Below are 27,945 nucleotides of genomic sequence, written 5' to 3'. Positions count from 1 at the left end.
CGCATGATAAGATTCTGTTTTTTTAAATGGTTTTGTCTGTGCATCTTTAAAAGAGACTGCCTCTCAAATTAAAAAACTTATGTTGTTTTGACTTCCGCTTTTGGTATAACGGAAGTCATGCCCATGCATACCAAGGTAAAGTCCCATCTAGTTTAATTTGAAAACTTTACATAAATTTTTACTTTGAAAGTGCTTCTTTTTTGGAATGGTTTTCTTTTTAAGAAAATGTTATCAAAATATAATTTTTTTTTAGTCTTTAATTGAAATTTTTTTTTTTTTTTTTTTTTTCAGAATGGTTTTATATTAATAAAAATAGATTTTATAAGTTTATATAAAAAATATTCTTTACTTTAAAATGTTTTTTTTTTCATTATATGTCATGAAAAAAAAACGTATGCAATAAATATTTACATATTTTTGTATTTTAAATTCTAGGCTGGTTTGTTATACCTAATAAGTAGCTCTGTAAAGCAATGTGTCACGCTTATGCTTGAAATAGCATTTTCTTTATTAAATGTGCTCATTAAATAAACCCATCTTAAAAATTGACCCATTTGTGTTTTATTACTTTGAGAATTTCTTTGTATAATTTATTTTTTCAGAGAAACAGAAAGTTCTGATGGCGTGAGTATAATGCTATTCAATCCTGTTTTTATAGTTTAAGTCATGTGAAATGGTTTAAATTTTCTTTCTGCAAGAATTTCTTAATCATATTAAGTGCTGCATAGACATTGAAATTTCTGTTCTTGTCCAGAATTTCCCCTATATTAAAATAATTAAAGAAAAATCTCTATGATATACAAAACAAAAATATCATATTCCAAAAATCATGTAAATTGATCATGTTTTATTTTTAAACAAGAAAATCAAATTTTATGAGTAACAGAAGAGTGACCGTCTTTTCTGCCATTTTGAAAACAATCTAAAAAAACAAAGGGAGGTAACTTAACAATTCAAACTTGCAAGATTTATGTTGCAATGCCCACAAATTCCCATTAATTATTTTTTAAAATTATTTTCTTTGTAAGAAAGAAAGAAAACCACTTGATCAATTTATGCGATTTTTGGAATATAATATTTTTGTTTCATCACATATACAGTTATTTTTTTTTAATATAGGGCATATCTGGACAAGAGCGTCATTTTCTTATCGTATTGACTTGCTTGTCGATGCAAGTAGAAGCAATACTCTGTTTATAATGGAAAAAAAAAAAAAACTAATGTAGATCTGTTTGATATTCTCTGTGCAACACAATTACTTTTAGATTAATTGAATTATTCTAACTACTGGTCTCATTTTGTGTGTTATTGTGATGTATCTGTCTGGAATTTCAAGCAGAAACTTCGCTTAATATACATAAATAGTTTGTTCATATTCTGTTAGATATGACTGTAATTGTATTTATATCACCCAGACAGAAGATTGAACCTTTAACCTTCAGAAGATCATCACTTACAACTGATGATTATTTAGCATTTATCCAATGCATCATGGTCCATGTAAATAAAATAAAAAAGTTTTGTTTGAAATTCTGTACAGATTCCTGAGTTCAACAATAGCCACCTACAGGTTGGAGATTACATTGGCCAAAACATTGTGAGATCCAAGATGAGAACAGTATTTTGAATAATGCAGATGATACGAATTATCAATCCTCATCTAAAAACTTTTGAAACATAATTTTGTTCATATTTTAATCATAGTTATCGTCCTTTCGACTAGAAACAATTATTTTAACAAACTGGAAAACGAAATAGGGCATGTGTTCGGACTCCACCCCTCTCAATTCTTATGGAAAAAACTAAAGAAAAATCTGTTTGATGTACATACTCATGATGGAAAGAAAATATTGTATACCAAATCACGTAAATTGATCAAGTAGTTTTTCTTTTTTAATTTTTATAAAGAAAATAAGTTTTAAACAAATTTGAGTTTTTTTCTAACGTCCTCTTCTCCTTGTTAAGAATGCTTTTTTTTAATCCTACAAAAGTTTTAATTTTTTAAAGTTATCTCCCTTGTTCCTTTGGACTGTTTTCAAGTTGGCATCATGAGATTGTCGTTCATTGTTTAAACATAAGATTTCATTTTCTTATTTAAAAAGTAACTACTTTGCACATTTACATGATTTTTTGGTGTAAAATATTTTTGGCTACATACATCATACAGATTTGTTTATTTTTTTTTTTTATTATAGGGATAGAGTTTAGGACAAGTAGCTAAAATAGTTTTATTTAACAAATTTTTAAAGTGCTTAATTACATTCACATGAAGCTAACCATTTGTTTAAATAGAAATTTATTTTCTCTTTTATTTTTTCTTATTGGCATTTTTATGTTTCTATTTGTTTTCTCAGAAAAAGATGCCAGATGTGGATGATGAAGGCTATAGTCGACAACCTGAAACTCTATTTGACTGTATCCTATTTATTATGTCTCTTGGGCATTTTTTACTGTCATCAATAAACCCATTTCAACATTTAATGAAAAATAAAACCCATTACTTATTGCATTTTGTTATTTTCAAATTCTTGTGTTTTCAATTATCTGTATAATGATCTTTAGTGTTTTTTTTTTTTTTTTTAACCCGTCACGTTTGCATAATGTCCAACACTTAAAAAGATAAAACGATCACAGTCAGAATTGAGCACACAAGAGTAAGTTTCGTGTTTTGCTGATATACAGGTCGTCCTTAATAGTTGTACATTCAAAACAACATGATATAAATGCAAGTGTGCCACAGGAGTTGATCCTTGAGCCTTTATAATTCCTGATAGCCATAAATGACATCCCTGATGAAATTGTTTCAGAGATGGGTGTATTAGTTAATATCACTATGCTCTATAATAACCTCAAGGGGAGAAAACATAGTCAGACACCAATAGACAAAAACATGAAATAATCAGTCAGAATGAAATCCATAAGAGTAAGTTTCACTGATATACGTAGCCATCAATATTTTGTGCTCATTTTACATTTTATCCAATTTTTTGGGAGAATAAGCAATTTAATATTTTTATCAAAAATGTACACTAGTGCTTTTGTTTACGAGTGGTTGTTTAGGACCAGTATGCATGATTAGTTGATGGTATAAAAAAGAAATGGTGGATTTTATTGTTGAATGTCATGTGATTGTTTTTTAGAGAATTGTCTAATGACACCCAAACATTTTGCTATCGTATCATGTGTCTTTTGATTGATCAACAACTCGAATTCACTGCAAGTTTTACCAATCTAGTTGGAGTAGAAAGTGATAAATTCACATTCGGGTGGAGTCGGGGGTTCACTAAAACTTATTTAGAATTTTTCGTTTTATATATCTATATTTTATTTCTCTTTGTCTGCCCATCCATTCCACTTTTTCTCAGAAGCTACTGTGCCAATCTGGCTGAAATTTTGTATAAACCTTTATTATAAGTACGCTCAAGGGGGGGGGGTTCACTAATTCTTACAACTTTTAATATACTCCATAGATTATAATATCTCCGATTTATGAAAGGAGGTCATCTCTTTCTTTTATTTGAGCGACTTTTACATGCTATTTTCACACGATTTCTTGCTCTCTGCGTGTTTGGGCTTTTCCGTATAAAAGCGAAAAAAAATTGAAAGCGAATTGTGTTCTCAGCCTTTCACGACCATTAAGCAATCAGCTTTGATCAATCTGGGGGAAACCTCTCATATCAGACAATTGCTATTCATTTAAACACTCCCCCTTTTATGGGGAGCTGGTTTTCCCCAACATCTTGGGGAAACAAACAAATGCGCAGAAAGCTTCAAGCTTAACTGGCTCTGCGTGATTTCATTTCTCTATGGCGTGATGTTTGACCTAGAAAACTAGACGTTCGTTTTTAAGCATTTAATTTCAACCATTCTCACTTCTCTGCCCTCTTAGTGTCACGGTAATGTGTCACACTTTCTTCTCCGCTTTCGCCTCAAGGCAATGTATTCACCTGCCTATGAAAAGTTTTTTTTTTCTTTTACACCTCCAAACACCCGGGCAATGCCGGGCACCCTTGCTAGTATAATCTATAAAAGGCAAAATGAACATGAGCATTTGTGACTTTTTGCGTCTGAGTTTTCGCGTCGCTTAGATTCCAGGAGAAGTTTTTGCATACCTTCCAGATCTTAATATCTCAGATTCGCAAACGGACATCATCTCTATCTTTTTGATAAAGTTAAACAAAATTCCCACTGTGCTGTCATGTCAGCTGTTTGTCTGTTTTTTTTTGTGTAAATAAAGGAAAACTATTCTAATGCCAATCCCTGGCCTTCGAGCCAGGTAGTATCTGTTCTGTAATTGGTCCTTGTCAATGTAGGGGAAACCCTTCATAGTGACACAATTACTATTTATTTGGATACTGCCAGAGTGCCCCCTTTTTGAGGGAGCTGGTTTTCCCTCCACATTAAAAACGACCTTGTGTCTAATTTGCTTTCATGGGAGGTTTAAAAGCAACGCCAGCTTTTGTTTTTGATTGACTAAATTTGAACGCTTTGCACTTCCGATTGCATCATGGAGTAGCGGTAAGACGTCAGGTTTTCTTTCACTTGCTTTTCTGCCTTCACGTCGCAGGTTCAAGCCTACCTGCCTACTACCACTTTTTTTTTTTTTTTTTTTTTTTTTTTTTTTTTACACCTCCAAACACTCTAGCAACACCGTGCACCCAGGCTAGTTATATCTTATTTTCCCAAATCCTCATGTTAGCCAGATTATAAAAGTATTTTAAGAATTGTTTTAGATTGTTTAAAAGCATTTTAAAGTTCCATTCTTAACCCCATAATGGAATTAGTTGATTGAAGAGATCTAATGAACACCTCAAAGATATAAAACAACAAAATTTGCCATTTCTTTTTGCTGCATAAATATCATGTCCAACACACTTGAAGATGACTTGTATGGGTTTAAAGCTCTAGTGTGCACGTGAAATTGTTTTGGAAAGGTTTTGTCCACAAACGTGAAAAATTGGATAACATTGAACTGATAGAGAATTTACCAAACATGCTTTAATGAAAGAGTGCTGTCTAAATAAATAAAAATATATATATATATATATATATATGTATGTATGTATGTATATATTTTTCAGAGGTGAGACAAGCAATGCATTTTTTTAATGAGGTTCATTCGTAATTATAGATTCTACTTTTGTATAAGCAGCATCACCTGAAGAGATCTTCAGTTACTTCAAATTGGCTGACCAAAACATGCTCATGAATGTGTAGCGACATATTAATCTTAATGCTTATGTAAAACTAATAAAAAGTGTGTGTATATATATATATATATATATATATATATATATATATATATATATATATACACATACATACACAGTAGAACCCCTGGATACAGCGAAATTAGTAATAAAATACAATACAGTATATAATACACATGTATATAATCAAATGACATTATAAATAACACTGTAAGATGGGGCAAATACTGTAACCAGGGGCCGGAAAAACATAGTATTTCACATAAATGTATCCTAGGGCCACCATATCCCGGGGTTCTACTGTATATCAAATTCTTGTATGTGCCGTGATGGCTCAAGTGGCAATGTATTCACCTCACATGCAAATAACTTGGGTTTTGAATTCAGACTTAGAACATGTTCTAATAATGCATATAAGGAATGGTAAAACTTTAGTCTAGAACTTTCGGTCTGACTTTCATGCTTTATGTGGGCTGCGGCATTGTGTGATTGTGGAAATAATTACATATACCATCTCACATTAAAAATCTACTTTATTTATATATATATATATACATTATGAAACCATGGTACATTTCTAAAATATGTAACAGTTTTTAAGTAAATTATCTGTTTTTTATCCCTCATATTTGTGATCAAGCCATTTATTGACTTATTTTCCTCACGTCCCATCGCTTTATATATATATATATATATATATATATATATATATATGATGAAAATAATGGAAATAGTATTCCGACAAAATAGAGAAATAAAAAGGAACAAACCGTATTATATGTTCATCAACGTTTCATCTTTATTTTGAGACTTCCTTATATATATATATATATAAATATAAATTTTTATTTTCAATTATTTGTATGACAGTTTGTTTTTTGTCTTGTGTTCCTGTAATATCAATTTCCTTAATGTTTCTAATTGAATGGTGATAAAACCAGTTGGAATTCCAGTGAAAGTGACAGCGACTCAGGTAAGTTAAACTCTGATTGTGTTGTTATCATAGTACAGTTAAGATTATATACTTGTGTTTAATTTAGCTCTGAAATGAAAACTGCCAAATGGAAGTAAGTGTTGATTTTCAATATTCAAATGTAAGAGTCTATTTTTGATATTTTCTCAGTTTCTCTTACAAAATCTTGTAATTCTTAAATTTCTTCCCAATGAACTGTTTTTGAATGTTTAATTGAACTTTTTTCTGAACATTAAAATGATTCTAATCTTGTTTTACATGGATCAATTCTCATTTCACCATTGTAGTTTTTTGATGTTTTTCATGGACACATGAAATTTTTATATGCATTTGACAATGATCTGACAATAGGAGATTTTTTATTATTTAATTTTGTTGCAAGTATGTTTTGATACTTTTAGAAATGTGTTAGCTTTTCTGTGCTTCGAAACTGACAACAAATTATAGTTTGATTTGCCAATTCATTTATTTAAATTCTATTGCTCAGTTAAAGGTTTGAATATTGAGCTTCACTTTTGCTCTGGAATTTGATTCTTATAAGAAGATATCTAATCTATATAAACTTTTTTTCATATTATCATGCGTTTTAGTTGTACGTTTTCATGTTACCTTTTTTTTTAAAATGGAAATCGCTCCAAATGATGCATAAAGCCACTTGACGTAAAGAGCTAAAATATTACATCAAGGTCAAAAACTAGCTAATGGTAATTGTTGGATAGATTCTTACTCAGAAAACAACAATTCTTCCTCCTTAGTCAGAAATATTAGAACAAAATAACAAAGTCATGTTTTTAGTTTAAAAAGTAAAGCATTTATTCTGGAATTACTTCTGTAAAAACTTGTCTGAAATAGCTGAAGCCATATTTTTAATTAAAAAATAGATTTCTTAAAACTCTTCTGATATCTCTACATATAAGGATGGCGTGTGTGTATACTTTTCAATTTTTTTTTTTTTCATTAGAAGGCGATCCTGATGTAAAAAAGAAAATCAAGGTAGAAATCCGCCCACTGAGCCCTAATGGAACACCAACAGGAACTGTGGAAGATATCAGAGCGTCCATTGAAGGATTACGATTATCCCCGACAGTCACACACGTATGTCACAAGTACTCATTTTGTATGGTTTATTTTCAAAAGGATCTCATTTTGTGGAAGGGTAAAGTTCAGGTAAAAATTAGATTTGTAGTTTGATCCTGGTATTTTATACTAAAAAGCAACTTGTACTGAGGACCTATTTATAAAATTGTTTCAATTTCGTATTTTTAAAAATATCAAATTAAATCTATATATATAAAAGGCAAAATGTGTGTGACCATTTCGTGTATGTCTTCAAAAGGCCTTTCGAGCACACGCTCCCGGGTTTGTTACTATCGCTTACAACTGTTTATATGGGTCCTATATCATAATATGTAGGATATCGGAACGCGGGTCGTCTCTAGATTTATTTACGTCGACTTTTATGAGATTCGCGCTATTTCGCTTTGTGCACGGTTTTTCCTGTATTGTAGTATAAATACAGTGAAAAACGTTGGGTCCTCAGCTTTCGCTCTGCTTTCCCCCCCTTCCCACCATCATCTGGGGAAAGTGAAAACTAAAAATAATGATCCTGCGATGACCTCATTTAGCGTCGTCCTGTCAATCAAACCTCTTTAAGCTTTATAAGCTTTAACTTAACATGTTGATCAATTACTCTCACTCGTGGTCGAGACCGTTAAGTATTGGCATTGGTTTCCACCTCCGCGTCAAAGCTTCCGGGTTCAATCCCTCCTCCCGACCAAACGTTTGTTTTGTTTTTATTACTTCGCTTATTCTTTAGTTTACCCCCCCCCCTCCCTCATACACAGGTTTATTTATGCCATTTTTTTCCGTTTTGGTTTTGGATTTTTTTTTTTACATCGTCTTTTTTATAATATTTAAGCAGGATTATTAATTACCAATACACACACCTGCAAATACCCGGGCAACGCCGGGTACTACCCCCCCTTTTTTTTTTTTAAAATTTGAGACTATACATTTTTTTTTTTTTAAAGAAGACCATTGGTTTTTTATTTTTTCGCTTCGTTTTTTTTGTGGTATTAATCTTGAACAGTTTGCCCCTTATGGAGAGAGATAAAAAGCATATGTACGGTGTTGTTGACGGTTGTTGTAAGTCTGAAGTTGATGTGTGTGTGTGCATGGTTTTGGCACAAATTTTAAATAGGAGCTTCATGACATTTTTGAAAATTACTATTTTAAAATATTACATTTTTTTATCTTTGTTTAAACTGAAATAATTTTTTGATGTTTTTTTTTTTTAAGAAAAAAAGCCTTACTAAAATAGAAATTAATCAATGTTTTTTAATGAGTAATCTTATTTAAAAAAAAAAAACTAATGGAAAACTTCAGAAAAGATATTTTTATTTTTAATGTGATTTTAATCTTTAATATTTTTATAAAGACATAGATGAAAAATAACATTCCAAATATAAACTCGTTTCTTGTTCATAATTCGCCTGATATTAAGAAAAAAAAAAAAAAAAAATGTATAATGTACATACCCATGATGAAATGAAAATATCATATTGCAAAAATCATGTAAATTGAGCAAGTAATTTTTTTTATTTAAGAAAAATAATTTTAAATGATGGATGGGAATTCTTATGCCATACAATATAAATTTACTAAGTATGAATTGACTTATTTCCCTTTGTTTCTTGAAATTTTTTTTCAAAATGGCTAGTGAGATGGTCACTCTTTGAATACTCATAAAATTTGATTTTCTTATTTAAAAATTAAACTACTTGATCAGTTTACGTGATTTTTGGAATGATATTTTTTTATTCCATCATACAAATTTGTATTTTCAATATGGGTGAAATTCTGAGTAAGAAATAAGAACTCTTTTGATATTAAGTAAAAAAAAAAAGTATGACACTCGTTATCATTTAGTAGAGGAAACCAGCTTCCTGATCAATGATATCAAACGATAGGCACATTGAAACCTCAACAGGTCGATATGTCGTCGGCTATAACCAGCTGGCATAGTTCGCTTCTTGAGTCTTCATTGCATGCAGGCAACGCTTCCATTGTTGTTATTAAATGGCAAGGACCGTAATGCTGAAATTGAATGCTTGTACAAAAATAGCAAACAAATGCATTTTTATAAAAAATATAAAATTTATTTAACGTTTAACAATGGCGGAGCATATTTAGGCGTCGACCCATGTGTGCGGCAAAACTGCTATTTTGCATCTGTTGCAAAAAAATACTTTAAAAAAAAGTACAATTATAATTCAGTTCTCATTGGAAGAGAGTGAAAGAGAGAAAGAGAGTGAAAGAGTGAGATCCATACATAACATTCAAGTATTGTTTTGTTTTTGTATCCCATCATGAGTTCTTTTGGGGTTGACCTTCCAAATTCTAAGGTCTTATATCGTTTTGACTTAGTTCAATATTATAAACAACTGTCACTCTTGGCTCGAGTCATATCTGATTGACAATATAGTTACTGAAGCCGTCATGTTTTTCAATAGTAACGCCTTTCTTTCTCGTCTCCCCACGAACACAGTCAGTCACAAGTTAGGTGTAAAGTTTATTAATGTAGAAGCCCCAGCTCCCCCAAAAGGGGCGCTCTTCTTTGTGCCACAAAAGTATCCTTATCAAAAATTAGTAAAAACCTGTTTAGTAGAAATAAATAAATAAATATATATATATTTAGTAATGTGATTGATAATTTAAAAATCAAATTAGAATTAAATTAAAAATCCGTTTCATAAGAAGGAACAACAACAAAATCAATAATTTGTACGATCGTTTCGGAAAACAATGTTTTTATTGTGGTAGACATCAAGCTACAGACAATAATTTTTACATATAGTGTTTTTAACAAACAAAGTTTCCTCATCAGCAAAGTATTGGAAAGGGTTTTTAGTATATGTAAAAGACACCATAAATAAACCTAGCATTAAAAGTAAGGCAGATGTATCTGGAAAAAATTAAAATAAAAGTATAGATTTACTTGATAAGAAAATTAATATGGGTTAAAGATAGAAATAAAATAGAGTAAAATTATAAATCTAAATTTGGTTTAAGTACAATATTATAATAATATACTTCTAATAAAACTCAGACACATACACACACATATATATATATATATATACATATATACACGCATACACATACATACATATACACATATGCCTACATATATACATAAATACACATACATATATATGTGAATAAAAAGAAAAAACCTAAAAGAGTAAAAACAAAAATAAAGTCAACGTTTCGTCCCTATTTCAGGGGACATCATCAGGATTTCTAGGCGAGGATGTACAGGAAGACGGTCATATATCACATGCGAAAGAGGAGAAGTTCAGTTCTCTTTCTGTTCTGGAGAGAAAAACTTTCGCATATGATATATGACTGTCTCCCTGTACATCCTCGCTTAGAAATATCCTGATGATGTCCCCTGAAATAGGGACGAAACGTTGACTTTATTTTTATTTTTACTCTTTAAGGTTTTTCCTTTTTATTCACATAACGTCTAAAGCATCGTTTATATCTTGCTTTATTTTATTCATACATATATATATATATATATATATATATATATATATATATATAAATATATATATATATAAATACACACACACACACACACACACACACACACACACACACACACACACACACATATATATATATAAAAATATACGTAAAAATATTTACCTTTTAATTTTTTGCCTTTTGAAATCAGGAACTAAGGTCAAAGCACTCATATGGATGCTTGTTATAGCTTTTCAGCTCATGAAATGATAAATTTTCAAAAGGAACGCTAATGGAATATTTTATATCCGTTAGCATACGTTTGATTAAAAAACGCTAAAATTTAAACTCGAAAGAAAGGGGAAGATAATCTTATTTGTATAATTAAATAATGCAAGGGAGATAATTAGTTATATTTCTTTAATTAAAGAATGCAAGGGAGATAATTAGTCATATTTCTTTAATTAAAGAATGCAAGGGAGATAATTAGTCTAACTTAATTTATTACGGAATAATAAAACAATATTGTAATCTATTTTTAAATTATTGAATTTAATATCTGATAATTTATTTATTGAAATTAAAATATATCATAGGTTAATGTTAATATATTTTAATAATCTATAATAATGATCGATATATCAGATTAATTAATAATAATAATATTTTTGAAAAAAAAAATATTAATAATCATTTCACGATATCGTTTCATTTTACTATTGAATACTAATAAGTAATTTTTAATGATTTAAGGTGGTTTATATTTATTAAATTTAAACCAACGTTTATGACTGCATGTGAAGATTAGTTCCTCTCTTGAATTTAATAGGGTGGTTGTATTTTTTATATCTTCATATTTCAAAATTTTTAGGGTCTCTTTTGTACATAGTGCACAGAATTAATCTCCTGGTTTATATGGTTTGCAAGATCCAATTACTTGCCATTTCAACTTGAAAGAAATATTGTTATTCTTGAGTTGCCAAATATGCTTGCATAGAGTAGTTTGGTTTGACAGGGAGTTATTTTTAAAATAATATTTGTGCGTTGAAATTCTATGTTTTATTAGGCCAGATGTGGAACCAAAATATATTGCCTCTTGTTTATTGTGATTATTTTCCGGTAGATCTGGTGTTGGATTATTATATGGTGGGTTGGTTTGTAATTGATTGGTAGATTGGTTAAAGTTGGTGTCATTATTTAAACGGGTGGTTGAGTTATGGTTGCTAATAGATTCATGTAGATTTGGGGTTTTTGATACTGTGCAGCTATAGATTACATTTTTTATTTTACATGAGCCTTGTAGGGGACATTTTCTTTTACAGTTACAGTCTGCTATATTTTGTATAATTGTATTTTGTAGCTTATTAATTTTTTTACTCTTAGAACTAATTATTTTTTGATGAAGGTTGGGCATAGTAGAGTAAGACACTTTGATTGTATTCTTATTGAATATTTTATTATATCTATGGGGGGCTTTAAAGTTCCTATCTAATATTTTTAAAAATTCTCTGGCTAAGTTTGTCTCTAGATTTTTGGAATATGGAGGGTTGAACCATAGGGTCTCCTTATGTCTATTCTTACGTTTACGGGTTTTGGTTTTCTTAACTTGTATACGGGAAGACATTGCCATATTATAGGTTATTATGCTCTTAATAGGTTTATTTTCAATGCAGTTTATGTTTCTATCATTTTTATTTATGAATTTAATTTGCGAATTGTATCCTGAGTTTTTAAGGGCTTCATTGTAATATTTTTCATTTTTGTTAAATATAGTTAAGAAAAATGACCAAGAGACAAAAAAAGATAAAACCAAACCACAAATATTAGATACTAATACAAATAAACAAACCAAAACCCGTAAACGTAAGAATAGACATAAGGAGACCCTATGGTTCAACCCTCCATATTCCAAAAATCTACAGACAAACTTAGCCAGAGAATTTTTAAAAATAAAAGTGAAATGATTATTAATAATTTTTTTTTTTTTCAAAAATATTATTATTATTAATTAATCTGATATATCGATCATTATTATAGATTATTAAAATATATTAACATTAACCTATGATATATTTTAATTTCAATAAATAAATAAATAATCAGATATTAAATTCAATAATTTAAAAATAGATTACAATATTGTTTTATTATTCCGTAATAAATTAAGTTAGACTAATTATCTCCCTTGCATTCTTTAATTAAAGAAATATGACTAATTATCTCCCTTGCATTATTTAATTATACAAATAAGATTATCTTCCCCTTTCTTTCGAGTTTAAATTTTATCATTTTTTAATCAAACGTATGCTAACGGATATAAAATATTCCATTAGCGTTCCTTTTGAAAATTGATCATTTCATAAGCTGAAAAGCTATAACAAACATCCATATGAGTGCTTTGACCGTAGTTCCTGATTTCAAAAGGCAAAAAATTAAAAGGTAAATATTTGTATGTTTTTTATATGTGTATATATATGTATGTACTAGCGGGCGGGGTACCCGGCATTGTCCGGGTATTTGTAGGTGTTTCTATGAGGAGGGGTGGTAATTAATAATCCTGCTTAAATATTATAAAAAAGACGATGTAAAAAAAAAAATCCAAAACCAAAACAGAAAAAAAATGGCATAAATAAACCTGTGTATGGGGGTGGGGGTAAACTAAAGAATAAGCGAAGTAATAAAGAAAACCGTTTGGTCGGGAGGAGAGATTGAACCCGGAAGCTTTGACGCGGAGGTGGAAACCAATGCCAACTACTTAACGGTCTCGACCACGAGTGAGAGTAATTGATTAACGTGTTAAAGCTTATAAAGCTAAAAGAGGTTTGATTGACAGGACGACGCTAAATAAGGTCATCGCGCGATCGTTATTTTTAGTTTTCACTTCACCCCAGATGATGGTGGGAAAGGGGGGGGGGAAGCAGAGCAAAAGCCGAGAACCCAACGTTTTTTGGCTGTATTTATACTTAAATGCAGGACGAACCGGGGACAAAGCGAAATAGCGCGAATCTCATAAAAGTCAACGTAAATAAATCTAGAGACGACCCGCGTTCCGATATCCTACATATTATGATATAGAACCCATAGAAACAGTTGTAAGCGATAGTAACGAACTTGGGAGCGTGTGTGAGAAAAGCCTTTTGAAGACATACACGAAATGGTCACACACATTTTGCATTTTCTATATATAGACTAGCGGGGGGGGGGGGTACCCGGTGTTGCCCGGGTGTTTGTAGGTGTGTGTATGGAGGGGGGTAATTAATAATCCTGCTTAAATATTATAAAAAAGACGATGTAAAAAAAAAAAAAAAATATATAGATGTGTATTTATGTATATATGTATGTATATGTATGCGTGTATATATATATGTGTCTATGAGTTTTATTAGAAATATATTATTATAATATTGTGCTTAAACCAAATTTAGATTTATAATTTTACTCTATTTTATTTCTATCTTTAACCCATATTAATTTTCTTATCAAGTAAATCCATACCTTTATTTTAATTTTTTCCAGATACATCTGCCTTACTTTTAATGCTAGGTTTATTTATGGTGTCTTTTACATATACTAAAAACCCTTCCTAATACTTTGCTGATGAGGAAACTTTGTTTGTTAAAAACACTATATGTAAAAATTATTGTCTGTAGCTTGATATCTACCACAATAAAAACATTGTTTTCCGAAACGATCGTACAAATTATTGATTTTGTTGTTGTTCCTTCTTATGAAACGGATTTTTAATTTAATTCTAATTTGATTTTTAAATTATCAATCACATTACTAAATATTAAATTAGCTCTAGGATATTTACCTATCGAGCTTATTATATATCTAAATTACAACGAGCACTTTTTCTTTCCCTGTATTTTAATTAAACTAGTAATTTTACTATTACATTAAAATACACTCTGCTCTTTAGACTATTGTTCTAATCTCCTTTAAATTTTATATATATATATATATATATATATATATATATATATACTAGCAGGCTGCCTGGCATTGCCAGGTCTTAAAATATGCTTACATATAATAGTTTGATTAATGCAGATTTCATAATTATTATTATATTAGACCAAATATATAGTAATGTTTTAAAAAGTTAAAAAAAAAAAAAAAATGACCCGTGTGTTACAATCAAAATCAAAATCAAAACGTTTAGCTAACAGTTTACTTTTTCTTTGACATTAATGCCTGAGCTATGAAAAAATGTTTGCCATTAGGCTAAAAAATTAAAACATGAACCAATATCTATGACATTACGCATGCATATTCGTAATGCCGTCGTTTGAGCTTCACCTGGCAAATTCTATTTATTTAATTTTCACACATTTGCACCAATTTTCCCCAACTAAAACCCAAATATAAAGTTTCGCATGGCTTCAAATACCCTATATATTATGTTTACATCTGTAGACCAAAAACCGATAAGAGTTTGGTAGGCAAAATTTTTTAAACAAATATATATATATATATATATATAAAGAGGATTGTGTTTACTATAATCTTTTTATGCAAATATTATGCAAATATAAATCATGTAGAATATCTGTATTAATATAATTACACGTAATAGTCTCTGAATTTTTGATCTCCAGACTGAAAACTTGATATATAAGGGATTTGGACCTGTGAAACATTTTCAATTTTGTTTTTAGCCTGTAAAAATAGCTGCTAAGAGGTCAAACGTGCAAAAACAACAAAACAATTGATCTTGGCGGTAGTAAGTCGAATAAAGCTATTACTCATGCTGTTACTTTTGCGCATGTGCAAAATTAAATTTTTGTAGCGTAAAGTCGCTTAATTTTTTATCTTTCATATTTATTTGTCAGTAGGTAGTGACACTAGAGCGATAAATAATGACCAGGGTTGGAGCACTAAATGTTTTGGTTTTGATTCTGGTGGCTGGCACCCAAGCCATATATTTTTTTTTATAAGTTTGGAAATCATTAGTATATTTTGCATAATAATAGAATTGGCTCTATAATAATAAACGTGAAATCTGCATGAATTAAAATATATTGATGTTTCATGACTAAGGGTAACGCTGGGCAGCCTAATAGTTTAAATATAAAACTACTTAATCTATGTGATTTTTGGAACATGATATTTCCATTCTGTCACTGATATGTACATATATCATACAGTTTTCTTTCTGTTTTCAATATCGGGGAAATTTTGGACAAAAACCAAACATTTTATCAATAGAATATATCTATCATAAGAATAATATTATGTTGATTTAAGCAACAAATAACATTATTTTAAACAGAGTTTTAAAATATGCTTCAATTTGTATCAGGAGTTTGGCTGGATGATCGAACATGATGGGTGTGACTAAATTGATCTGATCCAAACATATATATGACTACTAGAGTATTAATGGATCACCAATTGTATTATGCTGTATCGTATTACTTGAAATTCAGCGTACAATGTTTATGAATAAAAGGTACACAATTCTGAGGTATAAATAAACAATGTTTGAAGTGGGTTAAACAGTGATGAGAGGGAAAAGATAACAAAATACCAAGGTCTTATGCACGACATGAAAAGAAACTGGAATCTTGAGAAAATCTCCATCATTCCAGTAATTATAGATTCATGAAAAAAAATGTCAATAACCTCTGACAAATATACACTGAAGTGCAAGAAAGATATAAATAATTACACTTAAAGGAACGGTGAGATCTCTCAGTTGGAATGTATGAGATAGCCAGTGAATGTCTGGCATCCGGCAGGATGCCTCATCCTCAGCTAGAAGAAAATGAGAAAATTAAAAAAAAATATAAATCATTTTGATTATTTTGGTGGTTACTGACAAATACATTAAAAATAGTAGAGGTACAATCAGACATGGTGAAATGTGTATCCATAGAAACCATCTTGTACGATTTGATCATCCTGTTTTTGTTGAGTGTTACTGCCTGAAGTGTTCTGCTTAAAGCTGCATCATGACAAGAAATATAATTGTTTATCTAACAGTTATGTCCCTTTGATTATAGTTTTTTTTTTTTTTTACTCAGATTATGACACAGCATTTTTCTGTCTGACAATGGCTCTCTCTGGCTGAGATATGATTCTGTTTAGTCCTAGAAGGTCCTCCTTCCACAGGCTTTACTTTCTCTATGAGAAGCAGTTAGGGTTACATGAAATAGCAATAGTGAGCTATGAATATAAATGAAAGATCAATATTAGCTATTAAATGAATTTTTGACCCAAATCAAAGAGCAACTTCCTGCTGTCCACTATAGACCATCCGAACATCTCAGAGAAGGTGATAAAAAAAAAGATGGGTTGCAACAATCAATTTCAGTTAAGAGTATTAATAGTGTCAAGAATCATTAATCCAGTCTGCAGTAATATCCAAGTTAATTTGCATAATTAAAGTCCAGGAGTAAACATTAAGTCATCGTTAATTATCGTCCTGACAAAAAAAGATAATTCATTTCCAGTTTTGAGTTATCTTCTCCTTTTTGTCCTCGACATTTAATGACTTTTTTGCGCTCAAGCTGATGTACGCTTCCGAGCAGTTCTAGGGGGTTCACCCTTATAGGATTCACCTTCTCTCTCAGAAGAATCTAGTTTATTGCTAATTCTCTGGGATGCCCCCTACAGAGAATGTTGAGAGAGTTGCTCAGACATTATTTCTAGACCAGAGTGCGCTGCTTCTAGCTTTTCAAAACTACACCTGAACTTGTATCTAACCACATGGCGAGAAGATAAATAAACTGTTTTTTTTTTATTCTAAGAAAATCCATCAAAAAAGGATTATTTGGTTTATTCAGTCTACTGTCCTCATCTTTCATCCAATGTAAAGTTAAACCTTCTCACATGTATCTTATGAAATTTGGGAATCTGCACTGTTTGTTGTTCTCAAGCCGATATACTGTTCTGTTCAATTTTAAGAGGTACACCCTCCCAGACTCTACCTTCTCTCTTAGAAGGGGTTTATTGTTGATTGTCTGAGGTGTTGATGGGGTAGCTCAAGAATTTTCTGTAGGCCAGAATGTGCTTATCCTAGTGTGCTGGTTTCTTAAAATCACACCTGACCTTGTGTTGAACCTCCTGGCAATGAAATAATGTGTTTGTCTTACCTAGCATCACAATTTATTGTTGGTAATATTTTTCCATCATTGTTTTATATATTTTTTTTCTTTTCCAGAGAAAACGTAGTCAGACGCCAATAGACAAAAAGATGAAACGATCACAGTCAGAATCCGACACACTAGAGTAAGTATCATGTTTTGCTTGTATATTCATAACAATCGATATTCTCGGCTCATTCAATCTTATATCCAATTTTTCATGTGTGCGAATAACTGAAAGTGTACACTTATGTTTTGTTACACATTTGAGTGATTGTTTAGGTTCAGTATGCATAATCAATGGATGGTATTAAAAAATAAGGAATTTTTATTGTTTAATGTATATATGCGTATACTAGTCGACCATTCCAGAATTGTCTGGAGAAATTGAGTAATTAAAAAAAACAACTCCTATTCCCAATCCTGAACCCCATATTTTTTTTGAAGTTTGTGAATTTTTTTTCATAACTATTTTCAAAAACCGTTTATGGATATGGTAAAGATATATTGACTGGAGGAGGGCCCAAACAAAAATAACTGTATTAAAATTTTTTTTATTTTACTAATTATTCAATCAAAATGAATTTTTAGAACACATTTGCTAGGCTGAGGGGATTGTAATGTGGGTTACACTTTCTTTGAATTTCAATTTATTTTCAAGGCCTCTTAAATATTAGACATTTTCTAATCATGTAATTAGCAATACACATGAAAAAATTTAATTGGTATATATAGAAAGAGCTTGATAAGCTAAGAAAGAATCTGTAAAATTTTTTAAAATCCAATTAATATCAAGGAAGTTATGACTATTTTTATGTCCTGCGTGTTTGAATATTTTCCCCTCTTTAAGACCATATGCGTTTTGTCACATTTTTTGTACTACTTTTTCAGTAAAAATGCTATATCTTTGTTAAAACACAAGACTAAGCAATGAAATTTGCCATATAAGTGTATTTTTGTGCAAGGAATCTGTATATGCTATTGAAAATCTCCAGAAATTAATGGTTTCCAAATAATCTGCAGTAAATGCACATAAATATGCTGTGATTGCTTAAAAATGCTGTGTATTCATTAAAAGAAAAGAAGTTAGAGAACTCAAAGTTAATTGTAATGCATTTTATGTGCCAAAAACTGAAATCGAAATCTAGGATTGGTTAAAAATGAATATATTGTTATCCCCCCCCCCATCTGACCACCTCTCCAAAATATGTGATTAAACAAAAATTATTTTAGAATTTAATGTAAAATGATTTCTCATTTTGAATCATTCAAGCGTTTTAGGGCAGTTACCCCCCCTTTTTTTTATGATAGATAAATCCTGGATGTTTTGTTTGTTTGTTTGTTTTCTAAAAGGTGATTATGCGTGGTTTTAAGAGGGTCTTTGTGCAATTATGAGAAGTAGGGAGGTTGCCACTCTGACTTTGGGTTAATGATAGGGCTAAGGAAAATTATGTGTGAACATCCTGAAGACTTGATAGAAACAAAACAAAAACAATTTTTGAATTTAGAGTGGGGGTTGGTTTCACATAAATGTAAAATAATTCACCATTTCAAGATGATCCTAGTGTTTTAGGAAAGTTGATCAATTTATTTATTTATTTATTTTTTGGGGGGGGGGAGGTTAATCATGTGCACTTTTCTTTAAACGTTTTTTATGCTTTTTTTAACGTTTATATGAGCTCACAGAGGAAGTTTGTTTAGTGGGGAGCTCTGCCATTTGTACTTAGCGTTATTGTTAAGGCTAAAGGTTTTAGGAGGAGGCTTGCCACTCATACCTAGGATTAGACATAGAATTAAGCGAGTTTTTTTTTTAAGAGGGTGTTTGATACCCATTGTGAAACTTTACAAGAATTATGACAAACAGACAAAAATAAATGTTATTTAAAAAAGTGACGTCCGTCTAACAGAAAACATGATGCTTGGAAAAATATCAAGTATTTAAATTCTATTTAAATATAAAAAAAGAAACAAGTTTTTGCTAAAGCTGACAAATTGTTAAAAATTTTGAATTAATGTTATTTTGATTTTTAATTACATTTCATGTCTTTTCCTACTGTTGTTATTTTTTAACTGAGCACCTCCTACAAATATTTAAATATTGATTATTTAAAAAAAAATTTTTTTTTAATAATCGGGTAGATTAGTTTCCTTCGAAAATTAGAAGTGTTTGTACCGTTCGTACACGTGAAACAAAACATCATATTTCACATTTTTGCTTGTTAAAATATTTTTAAATTTACTACTACCCAATTTTTAAAAATATTTGTATGGTTGATAACAAAATAGCTCTAACTAAACATGTAAGAATTTTTTTTATAACCAGATTTACAAGATCTTACCGAAAATGCTGTTTTATGATATTCACATTTTTATCACTTTATTTGCTTAAAACTCTAAAAATATATAATGTATGTTATTATTTACTACTTCATTTGAAAGTATATTCATTTCCGAACAAAGCGGTGGTATTTTGAAGACTTAAAGTGCTTTGGTTTTTAAAATATGACTATTTTAGCAGAAATCCCTTGAAATCTGTGATTATCCAAAGCATTTTAACGGCCATATGTATTGCTAATGTAATGAATTTTGATTGAAATGGGAATAAGCATTCTCCAAAGTGTTTCATTTTTTTTTTTTTTTAGATGTGGCAAACTATAAATTGACAACTCTATTTTCTTTAATTGTATATTTGGCAACTATTGGTTATTTTGAGTTCATTTTGGTTTAGCAATTCATCATGAAAGAACTGACACCTGAGCTGAATTTACAAATTTCAAATAATACGATCAATTTACTAAGGGAAACACTCGATGAACAAATAATTTCACAAAATTGATCTGTTAACTGACCCTCTAGTTCGTACAAGTAAACTCCTTTAGGTTATTTTCTTTGGGGATATGTAAAGTCTCATAGCTACGCTGATAAACCAGATGCTTTGAAGACAACATTTGACGTGTTACTGCCGAAATACAGCCTAATTTAATGCATGGAGTTTGAAAATTGAACCTATAGATTACGCCAATGTGTGAGCCATGATTCTCTATGGCCGAAATTGTGTTTAAATTATAAATGGCAAAAATTAATCTTTCAAATAAACAACATATTTATATAATAAAATTATTTTGCTGTGATTTATCTTCGTTTTCTGTCTCTAAAAAAACACTCTTTATATGTAAGGCTTAGTATTATATACTGATTTTAATGTTTGGAAGACGACAAAGTGGTGCAAAACTGTCCTGTTCAGGAGCAAGTATTGTTCTAATCTAAATGAATTAATGTGAAAGTTTTGTTCCATTTATTATTTCTACAGTACCATCAAAACGACTGTTAAATCAATAATCTAATTTATAAAACTCACTATGTCTGTCTCCATATTTTCAAACTCCATCTCTTCCAAAACTAAATGTCGCAGAGCGGCACTAAGGGCTTCAAATTATTGGATTTTATATGGATGATTCTTTTATAGGTCTTTAGCCGTTAAAATAGTTTTTACAGTCAACAAGGGGACAAAAATGAAAAAATCGTTATACATTTTGTACATTCATCTTTGTTTGTTTTTAATCAGTTCATATTCGCGTCACGTTGGTACAGTGGTAACATCACCAGCTTTTAATGCTATAGTTTTGCTTTCGGTTTTGATTCTAGCTGATGGCATCCAAATACTTTTTTTTTTACTTTTGAAATCACGACTTATATATATATATATGAAATCTGGACAAATTAAAATATCATATTTAAGTGTATTTTACGACTGGACAAAAATCACCCCCCCTCCCCCCACACCTTCCTGCGCGCTAGTATAACATATTTTGAAATGCATATCGTATAGACAAAAGGCTCAGAGACAGTTATTTGAATACCTAATTTGAACAACTATTTTTGAACACTTCACATTATTTTTATGTTTGGTCTTATTCATTTGTAATTTTATTATTCTAGTTTTCCTGTATATATGCAATAGTTTATTTTTGGTATTAACTAATTACTTAAAGTGATTTAATAAAAAAAACGCTTAAGTTATTAAATCTTTCTTAAAATATTTGCTGATTAATTTTCTGAAGAAATAAAAACTAACTAGAAAGGAACATATACAAGGTAAAAGCAACAGTTCAGAAAGAATTAGGTGATTGCTTGGTCTCTTTTGCTTTCCATTCTCTTTCTCCCATTAATACACCAAATTTTTTTGCTGTTTTTAAATTCATGAACAAATTGTAAATTAAAAGTAAATAAATAAAAAGAGCTCATTTCTTTACTATCTCTCAGGTGGATAAATTTCCTCTTTCTCTTCATTTCAAAACCCAAATGAGACATTATCAGGAAAATAATTAACAAGGTAGATCCAGAAAGAATTTACGAATTACTGAAGAAAACAAAAGTATATAACAAAATATAACCAGAAGGTTTCACTAAAACATTAATAACATTCAACTACCGTTTACTATAATACAATTAATGTTTCGCTATCAAATAACCCAAAAGAGGTTCATATATCGTAAAACAAACAAAACCAATCTAATTTTCTTTTTCTATTCAAACAATATTTATTTAACATTTTTTCAAGCAGTCTCTGTTTTTGTTAACTGAACTAAAACCTATGAATTAAGATGACGGCTTCCGTACTAGTATTTCAATGCCTCTCAAAACTATTAGTAAGTTGATAGATAGAAAGTCGTTCTGACCTGTTAGTCTATTTGCAATCAATCTTTCTTGCATTCTTTTTCTCTTGCTCTGATTCTTTTGTTATTCCTGACTGCTGCCATGTATATACCCTTAACCAATACTGCAACCAAAGTGACTTATTAGTTTATTTTTCTTAACATTTATACCCCGCTTTGTTTTTATTTATTTCTTATTCATTTATTTTTAAGTTGCTTTGGTGTTATCTCTTCTCCCTAAAGCTTCAGAGTTTCATAACATTCAAAACGCTCTATGTTTCTCTTGTAGATGTAATTCAATCCTTGTTGTGTGTGTGTGTGTGTGTGTTTTTTTTTGTTTGTTTTTTTTGTTTTTTTTTTCAAGGAGTATGCTTCTGTATTGTTCTGGCAGATTCCTACATTGCTTTGCTTGTTGTATCATAGGAATTTCAATAAACAAAAACAATATTCCGATTTCAATTTATAGTACACAGGCATCTTCATCTTTTTTCTTTTTACTAGTAGGGCCACTGCCTATCAAGGCACAAAGGCCATTCGAGGATAAGGGTTGATGATGAGTAATGGTGAGAATAGGTATCTCTTCTCTCTAAAGCTTTAGTTTCTTAACATTCGAAAGGTTCTATGTTTCTCTTGTAGATGTCATTCAATCTTGTGTGTGTGTTTTTTTTGTTTTGGAATTTTTTAGGTAACTTTTATTAGAATTGTTTTGATGATGCATATGAATACAATAACTAATTGTGAAGAATCCAAATAATATAAAGTCAAGCATTACATCAACTGAAATGTTTTGCAAATAACATACAAGATGAGAAATAGTAGGCCAAATAATATATACAATATATTTACAAACCTTGCATCATCAAATTCAGTGTAACATGAACTGGTTATGATAACAAATACTGTAATATTAATTCCCTTGAGGTAACCAGAGATCAGGTTAGTGTAGGGTGAGAGGAAATTACTTTTTTGTTTATTCTTAGTAGCATTCCGTCAGATTTCTTATTGTTTTAAATTATTTTTTTACCTTTCTATTATACCAGCATTCCCCAGGTCAAAAGTATAGCACATTTTTATTAAAACTTCTATCTCTTTATCCTTCTCTCGTTTTCTCCTCTTTCCCTTCCCCTGCTGCACATTCTTCTATAGCTGGACACACACACATCTGTGATGAACCATTACTGATGACATCAAACAGAAAAATGACAGTGTTCTATGACAAAGACATACAGGCAGGCAGATACATAAAAGACAAGGCCATTAAACCAGACATTGTAATATTGAACAAGCCTGAAAGAACTACACTTATTATCAATGTCACCATCCCAAATGATTATAGCCTGAATAGAGCTGAACGTGGAAAAATAACAAAATATCAGGACCTAAAGAATAATTTAAAAACGAGGTGGTCCCTTAAAGAAATGAACATAATACCAGTTGTGATAGGAGCAACTGTCCTAATGAAAAATAAAATCTTAAGAGGTACTTGGAAACAATCCTTGGAACACCAAGCTGTAATGAAATACATATAGCAGCCATAAAGGGAACAATGTCTATTCTTTAAAGAGCCCTCGAATATGAATTTAAATTGTAATGAAATAAAGTGTTAGCTCCAGGATCTCTTAAACTAACAACCATGGATATTTGTTGACATTTTCTTTCCAATTTAGTACATAATAACATTGAAAAATTGCAATGAAAACTGGTCTAGTTGATCCTCAGAGAATTGATAATTTTTTTTCTAAATTTTAGATATTATTCCAGGCAAGGTTGATCAAGAATAACCAACTTTGTGCTCAGCTAAAAGTCAAAAACTACAAATACACACACACACACACATTAACAACTACCTTTTATATTAATAGATTGAACCAGTTGCAAGAGAGAATCTGTATGAAGTTTTAAAATCAAGACTTTTTAAACTATTCTATTTTGTTATGTATACTCTGCATAATGATGGAAAAAAACTTTAAATAAACATTTTTTTCTTTTATTAAAATTAAATCAACTTTTTTGTTATTAAATTATTTTCATTCTTGAACTAGGATTGTGCATCCCATATTCTGCCTGAATTTATTGCATGAGTAAAGCCTATTTTTTTTTTTTTTTAACATAAAAAGTTGAAGAGCTATGAAGATGGAAGTGGTACCATTAAAACAAGCAGCCTTTTATGCTCCAGATTTTTTCTTTCTATATAGTCACTATCATTCTTGAAGCACTTTTTCCAGGAATTCAGTGACTCATCTCTACTTCTGATGTACATTTATGACTAGTTGCTTTTTATAAATTTCACACCATCAATATCTGTAACAGAGAGATGAAACTTTCAGGTCATAAACGCATAAGTTCAGTTATGATAAAACTGTAATTTACAATCCCCTCTGATCCATTCGAGCAGAATAAAAAAAAAATAGGAGGCATTACTTTTGGAACATTCCTTGTATTTTTGTCCATAAGACTATAAAACTTGTCTGGAGTAAGGAAACCCAGCACAACCTAGACACAAAAATTTGAAGACTTAAATAAGATCTGTTTTTTTTTGTCTTGAAGATTTAAAAACTTTTAATATGATTCAATTTGTAAATTTTCAGTCCGAGCAAACCCAGCCATGACCTTCTTAAATTGGACCTCTTCAACTCTAGTGCTGCCTCTACACCCACTAGTGGCAACACTTACAATCTTCCTTCTCCGCTGATATCTTCACAAGCCGATGCTACTTCACACACTTCCAATAGTGGCTCAACTACAACATTATCAAGTTCCAGTAAGTAGAATTGTTATTTCTTATCTCTTAACAATTTGAACTTGGGTCTGTTTTTAATCAGTGAAAAATTTCTATGTATTTGACGTTACTGTTTCTCATAGAATCTTGACTTTGGCAAAGTGGTACATAATAAAATACATATAAATCAACAAATATCCTATTCCAGCTTCTAAGGACTGTTGGCTTGTGCATTTCTATTCCTGCTGTTTTCCTCCTACCTAAAGCAAGCTTTAGTTTTTTTCAAGACTATATACACAACTTAACACAATGGATGATTCCCTATTTCTAAATTTAGTAATTTGCATACTCTTCTATTTTCTATTTTTTTTTCTTTTATTTCAATGTGATTTCTATGTATGATTTGTGTGTGTGCATACATTTTATATATATATATATGTTTTATTTTTTTATTACCATTTTATCTGTTTGTTTACATATTTTTCGGATGTTTGACCATGTTTATGATCCAACAGCCTTACAGAAAACCAGTCTGACGAGGCTGTTGGATCGTAAATATGGTCCAACATCTGAAACATATGTAACCAAACAGATAAAATGGTAATAAAAAAATAAAACACATATTTGCTCTGCAATAGTATTGAGCACTCTCTTCAGGCTTTTACTAATTACCAGTTTTACTATATATATATATATATATATATATATATATATATATATATATTTTAAATAATTAATTTTATACCTTCAAACACTAGTCTTTTATGCTTAAACAATCATCAGTCTAAGAAGTGGTAATTATTGCTAGTCAGAAGATTCAAACCCAGTCACAAAGCCACTCTTCATAGGCTAGCATGTTACCTCAAGGCCACCGGCAATTAACATAAAAATTTAAGGAAATCAAGTGCTTATAAATGTCATATTGGCAGGCATTCATAGTAGTCTTCAATGACCGAAAGTTGGAATGTTGCATTTGTGCTAAATATTTGCACCTATATATGTACTAGCGGGGGGTACCCGGCATTGCCCGGGTTTTTGGAGGTGTGTGTGATTTTAGGTAAATCTTAAAATAAAAAAAAGTTTTGGTAGGTGAGTATGAAGGATCGAACCCGAACCCTTGAGTCGAAGTTGGAAATTGAGGTGTGAAAAAAAAAACGTGCAATGTTAACCACTGTGCCACCACGAAATAGTAACGGAAACATGTTTGAATTTATTTAAGTATTAAAACTTGGCAGGTGCCCGTACTTAATGAGGTCAACTTTGACTGCGGGGCAGTATTTTATTTACTGCAAGGCAGGATTTTTTTTTTTTGTTTCCCCAAGATGTTGTGGGGAAAACCAGCTCCCCATAAAAAGAGGATTGTCCAAATTGAATAGAAATTGTCTGATATAAGGAGAGCTGATTGCTTTCGGACGTTTCGGGGAAAAATGCAGCAAGAATTAGTTGCACATGCAGCGATCGAAAAATGTTGAATATTTATCTTTTCAAAGTCGAGCAAATTAAATAGATAGGCGACCCCCGTTAACTCGTGAGGGTGACCCTATTTTAATATTATAAAAACACATGATGTTAAAGAAAATTGGAAAAACCAAAACAAAGCAAAACAGTGAACAAACGTAAAAAAAAAAAGGAAAAAAAAAGGTGTAAAAGAACTAAAAAAAGTTTAGGTAGGAAGATAGGCTCGAACACGAAGCATCGAGGTTAAGGCGAAAAAAAAAAAAGCCTGACACGTTACCCCTATGCCAAAGAGGCATACAATTGAGGACGGATAAAATTAAACCTTTAAAAACACTTGCAGGTGGTTTAAACTAACGTCAATGTTTTCTAGGTCAAACATGACATCATTGTCTTAGTAGCAGGAGGAGAGAAAATGAAGGAACGATTTTTTCGGCACCCTTCCTTGTAGAAAAGAGTCCAGTTTAGGATGAAGGAATTAATGTTTTTGGCCAATTTTTCGATATTTGTCGTCCAAGATGTCGAGCTTCAAAATGAATTTGTGAAAATCTGTCGTCTCTGTCAAAAGTTTTTGCGAGACAAACACACACATTTTCACTTTTATATATATGGACTAGTGGGGGGGGGTACCCGGCGTTGCCCGGGTATTTGTAGGTGTGTGTCTTTTTGGGGTGGGTGGGTAAATCAGAACAAAAAGGAAACTTAACGATAGCGATTGTAAAAAAAAAAAAAGAGGGGGGGGAGCATGTGTGCTCGAACTCGGAGCCTTGAGCCTGAACACCTGCGCTACGGCGACAATGTTAAGAGCGATTAAAGTGAGTCAAGTCAAGTCAAATGATTGACAGCTGGACGCTTAATGAGGTCATCGCGGGAGCGTTACGATGACGGGGCAGTTTTTTGGCGTTTGTTTACTTTGTTTCACTGCGGGATCGTTTTTTCATTTAGTGCGGGGCAGTTTGGGCTTCCCCAAGATGATGGGAGGGAGGGAACCAGCTCCCCATTGAAAGGGATTGTCCAAATTGAATAGCAGTTGTCTGATATAAGGAAAAAAACCGCATTGATCAAAGCTGATTGCTTTTGGACGTTCCGGCGATGGCGCTGGGAACGATGCAACAACCTTCGTATTAGTTTCGCTTTTATTATACGAAAAAAGCAAATCTACACGCGCAGATCGAAAAATGTTGAATATTTAGCTTTTGAGAGTTGGGCAAATTAAATACACACGCGATCCCTGTTTGTAACTCGTAGATATTATGATTTTGACGTGATATAAAAAGTTTTAAAAATGAGCGACGGCCTCGAGAAGCTGCCA

At 30.9% G+C, this 27,945-nt stretch overlaps 1 protein-coding gene across 3 annotated transcripts in view; it reads left to right on the top strand.

Moving 5' to 3' along the window:
* Window positions 1-27,945, top strand: part of LOC145296668 (F-BAR domain only protein 2-like) — a 218,725-nt gene that overhangs the window by 163,524 nt on the left and 27,256 nt on the right. For all 3 annotated transcript variants that reach the window (XM_080142609.1, XM_080142611.1, XM_080142610.1), the window contains 6 exons: window positions 603-624; window positions 2,355-2,415; window positions 6,133-6,183; window positions 7,145-7,278; window positions 17,882-17,949; window positions 25,048-25,220. In XM_080142609.1, coding sequence (XP_079998735.1) covers window positions 603-624; window positions 2,355-2,415; window positions 6,133-6,183; window positions 7,145-7,278; window positions 17,882-17,949; window positions 25,048-25,220 — 509 coding nt within the window. The remainder of the gene's footprint in view (window positions 1-602; window positions 625-2,354; window positions 2,416-6,132; window positions 6,184-7,144; window positions 7,279-17,881; window positions 17,950-25,047; window positions 25,221-27,945) is intronic.

The sequence above is a fragment of the Euprymna scolopes genome, chromosome 17 (assembly GCF_053919585.1).
Source record: "Euprymna scolopes isolate OS-2025 chromosome 17, ASM5391958v1, whole genome shotgun sequence".
In the NCBI taxonomy this organism is placed as follows: domain Eukaryota; kingdom Metazoa; phylum Mollusca; class Cephalopoda; order Sepiida; family Sepiolidae; genus Euprymna; species Euprymna scolopes.
Note: the sequence above shows the minus strand (reverse complement) of the source record. Positions and strands in the feature narration are given on the sequence as shown.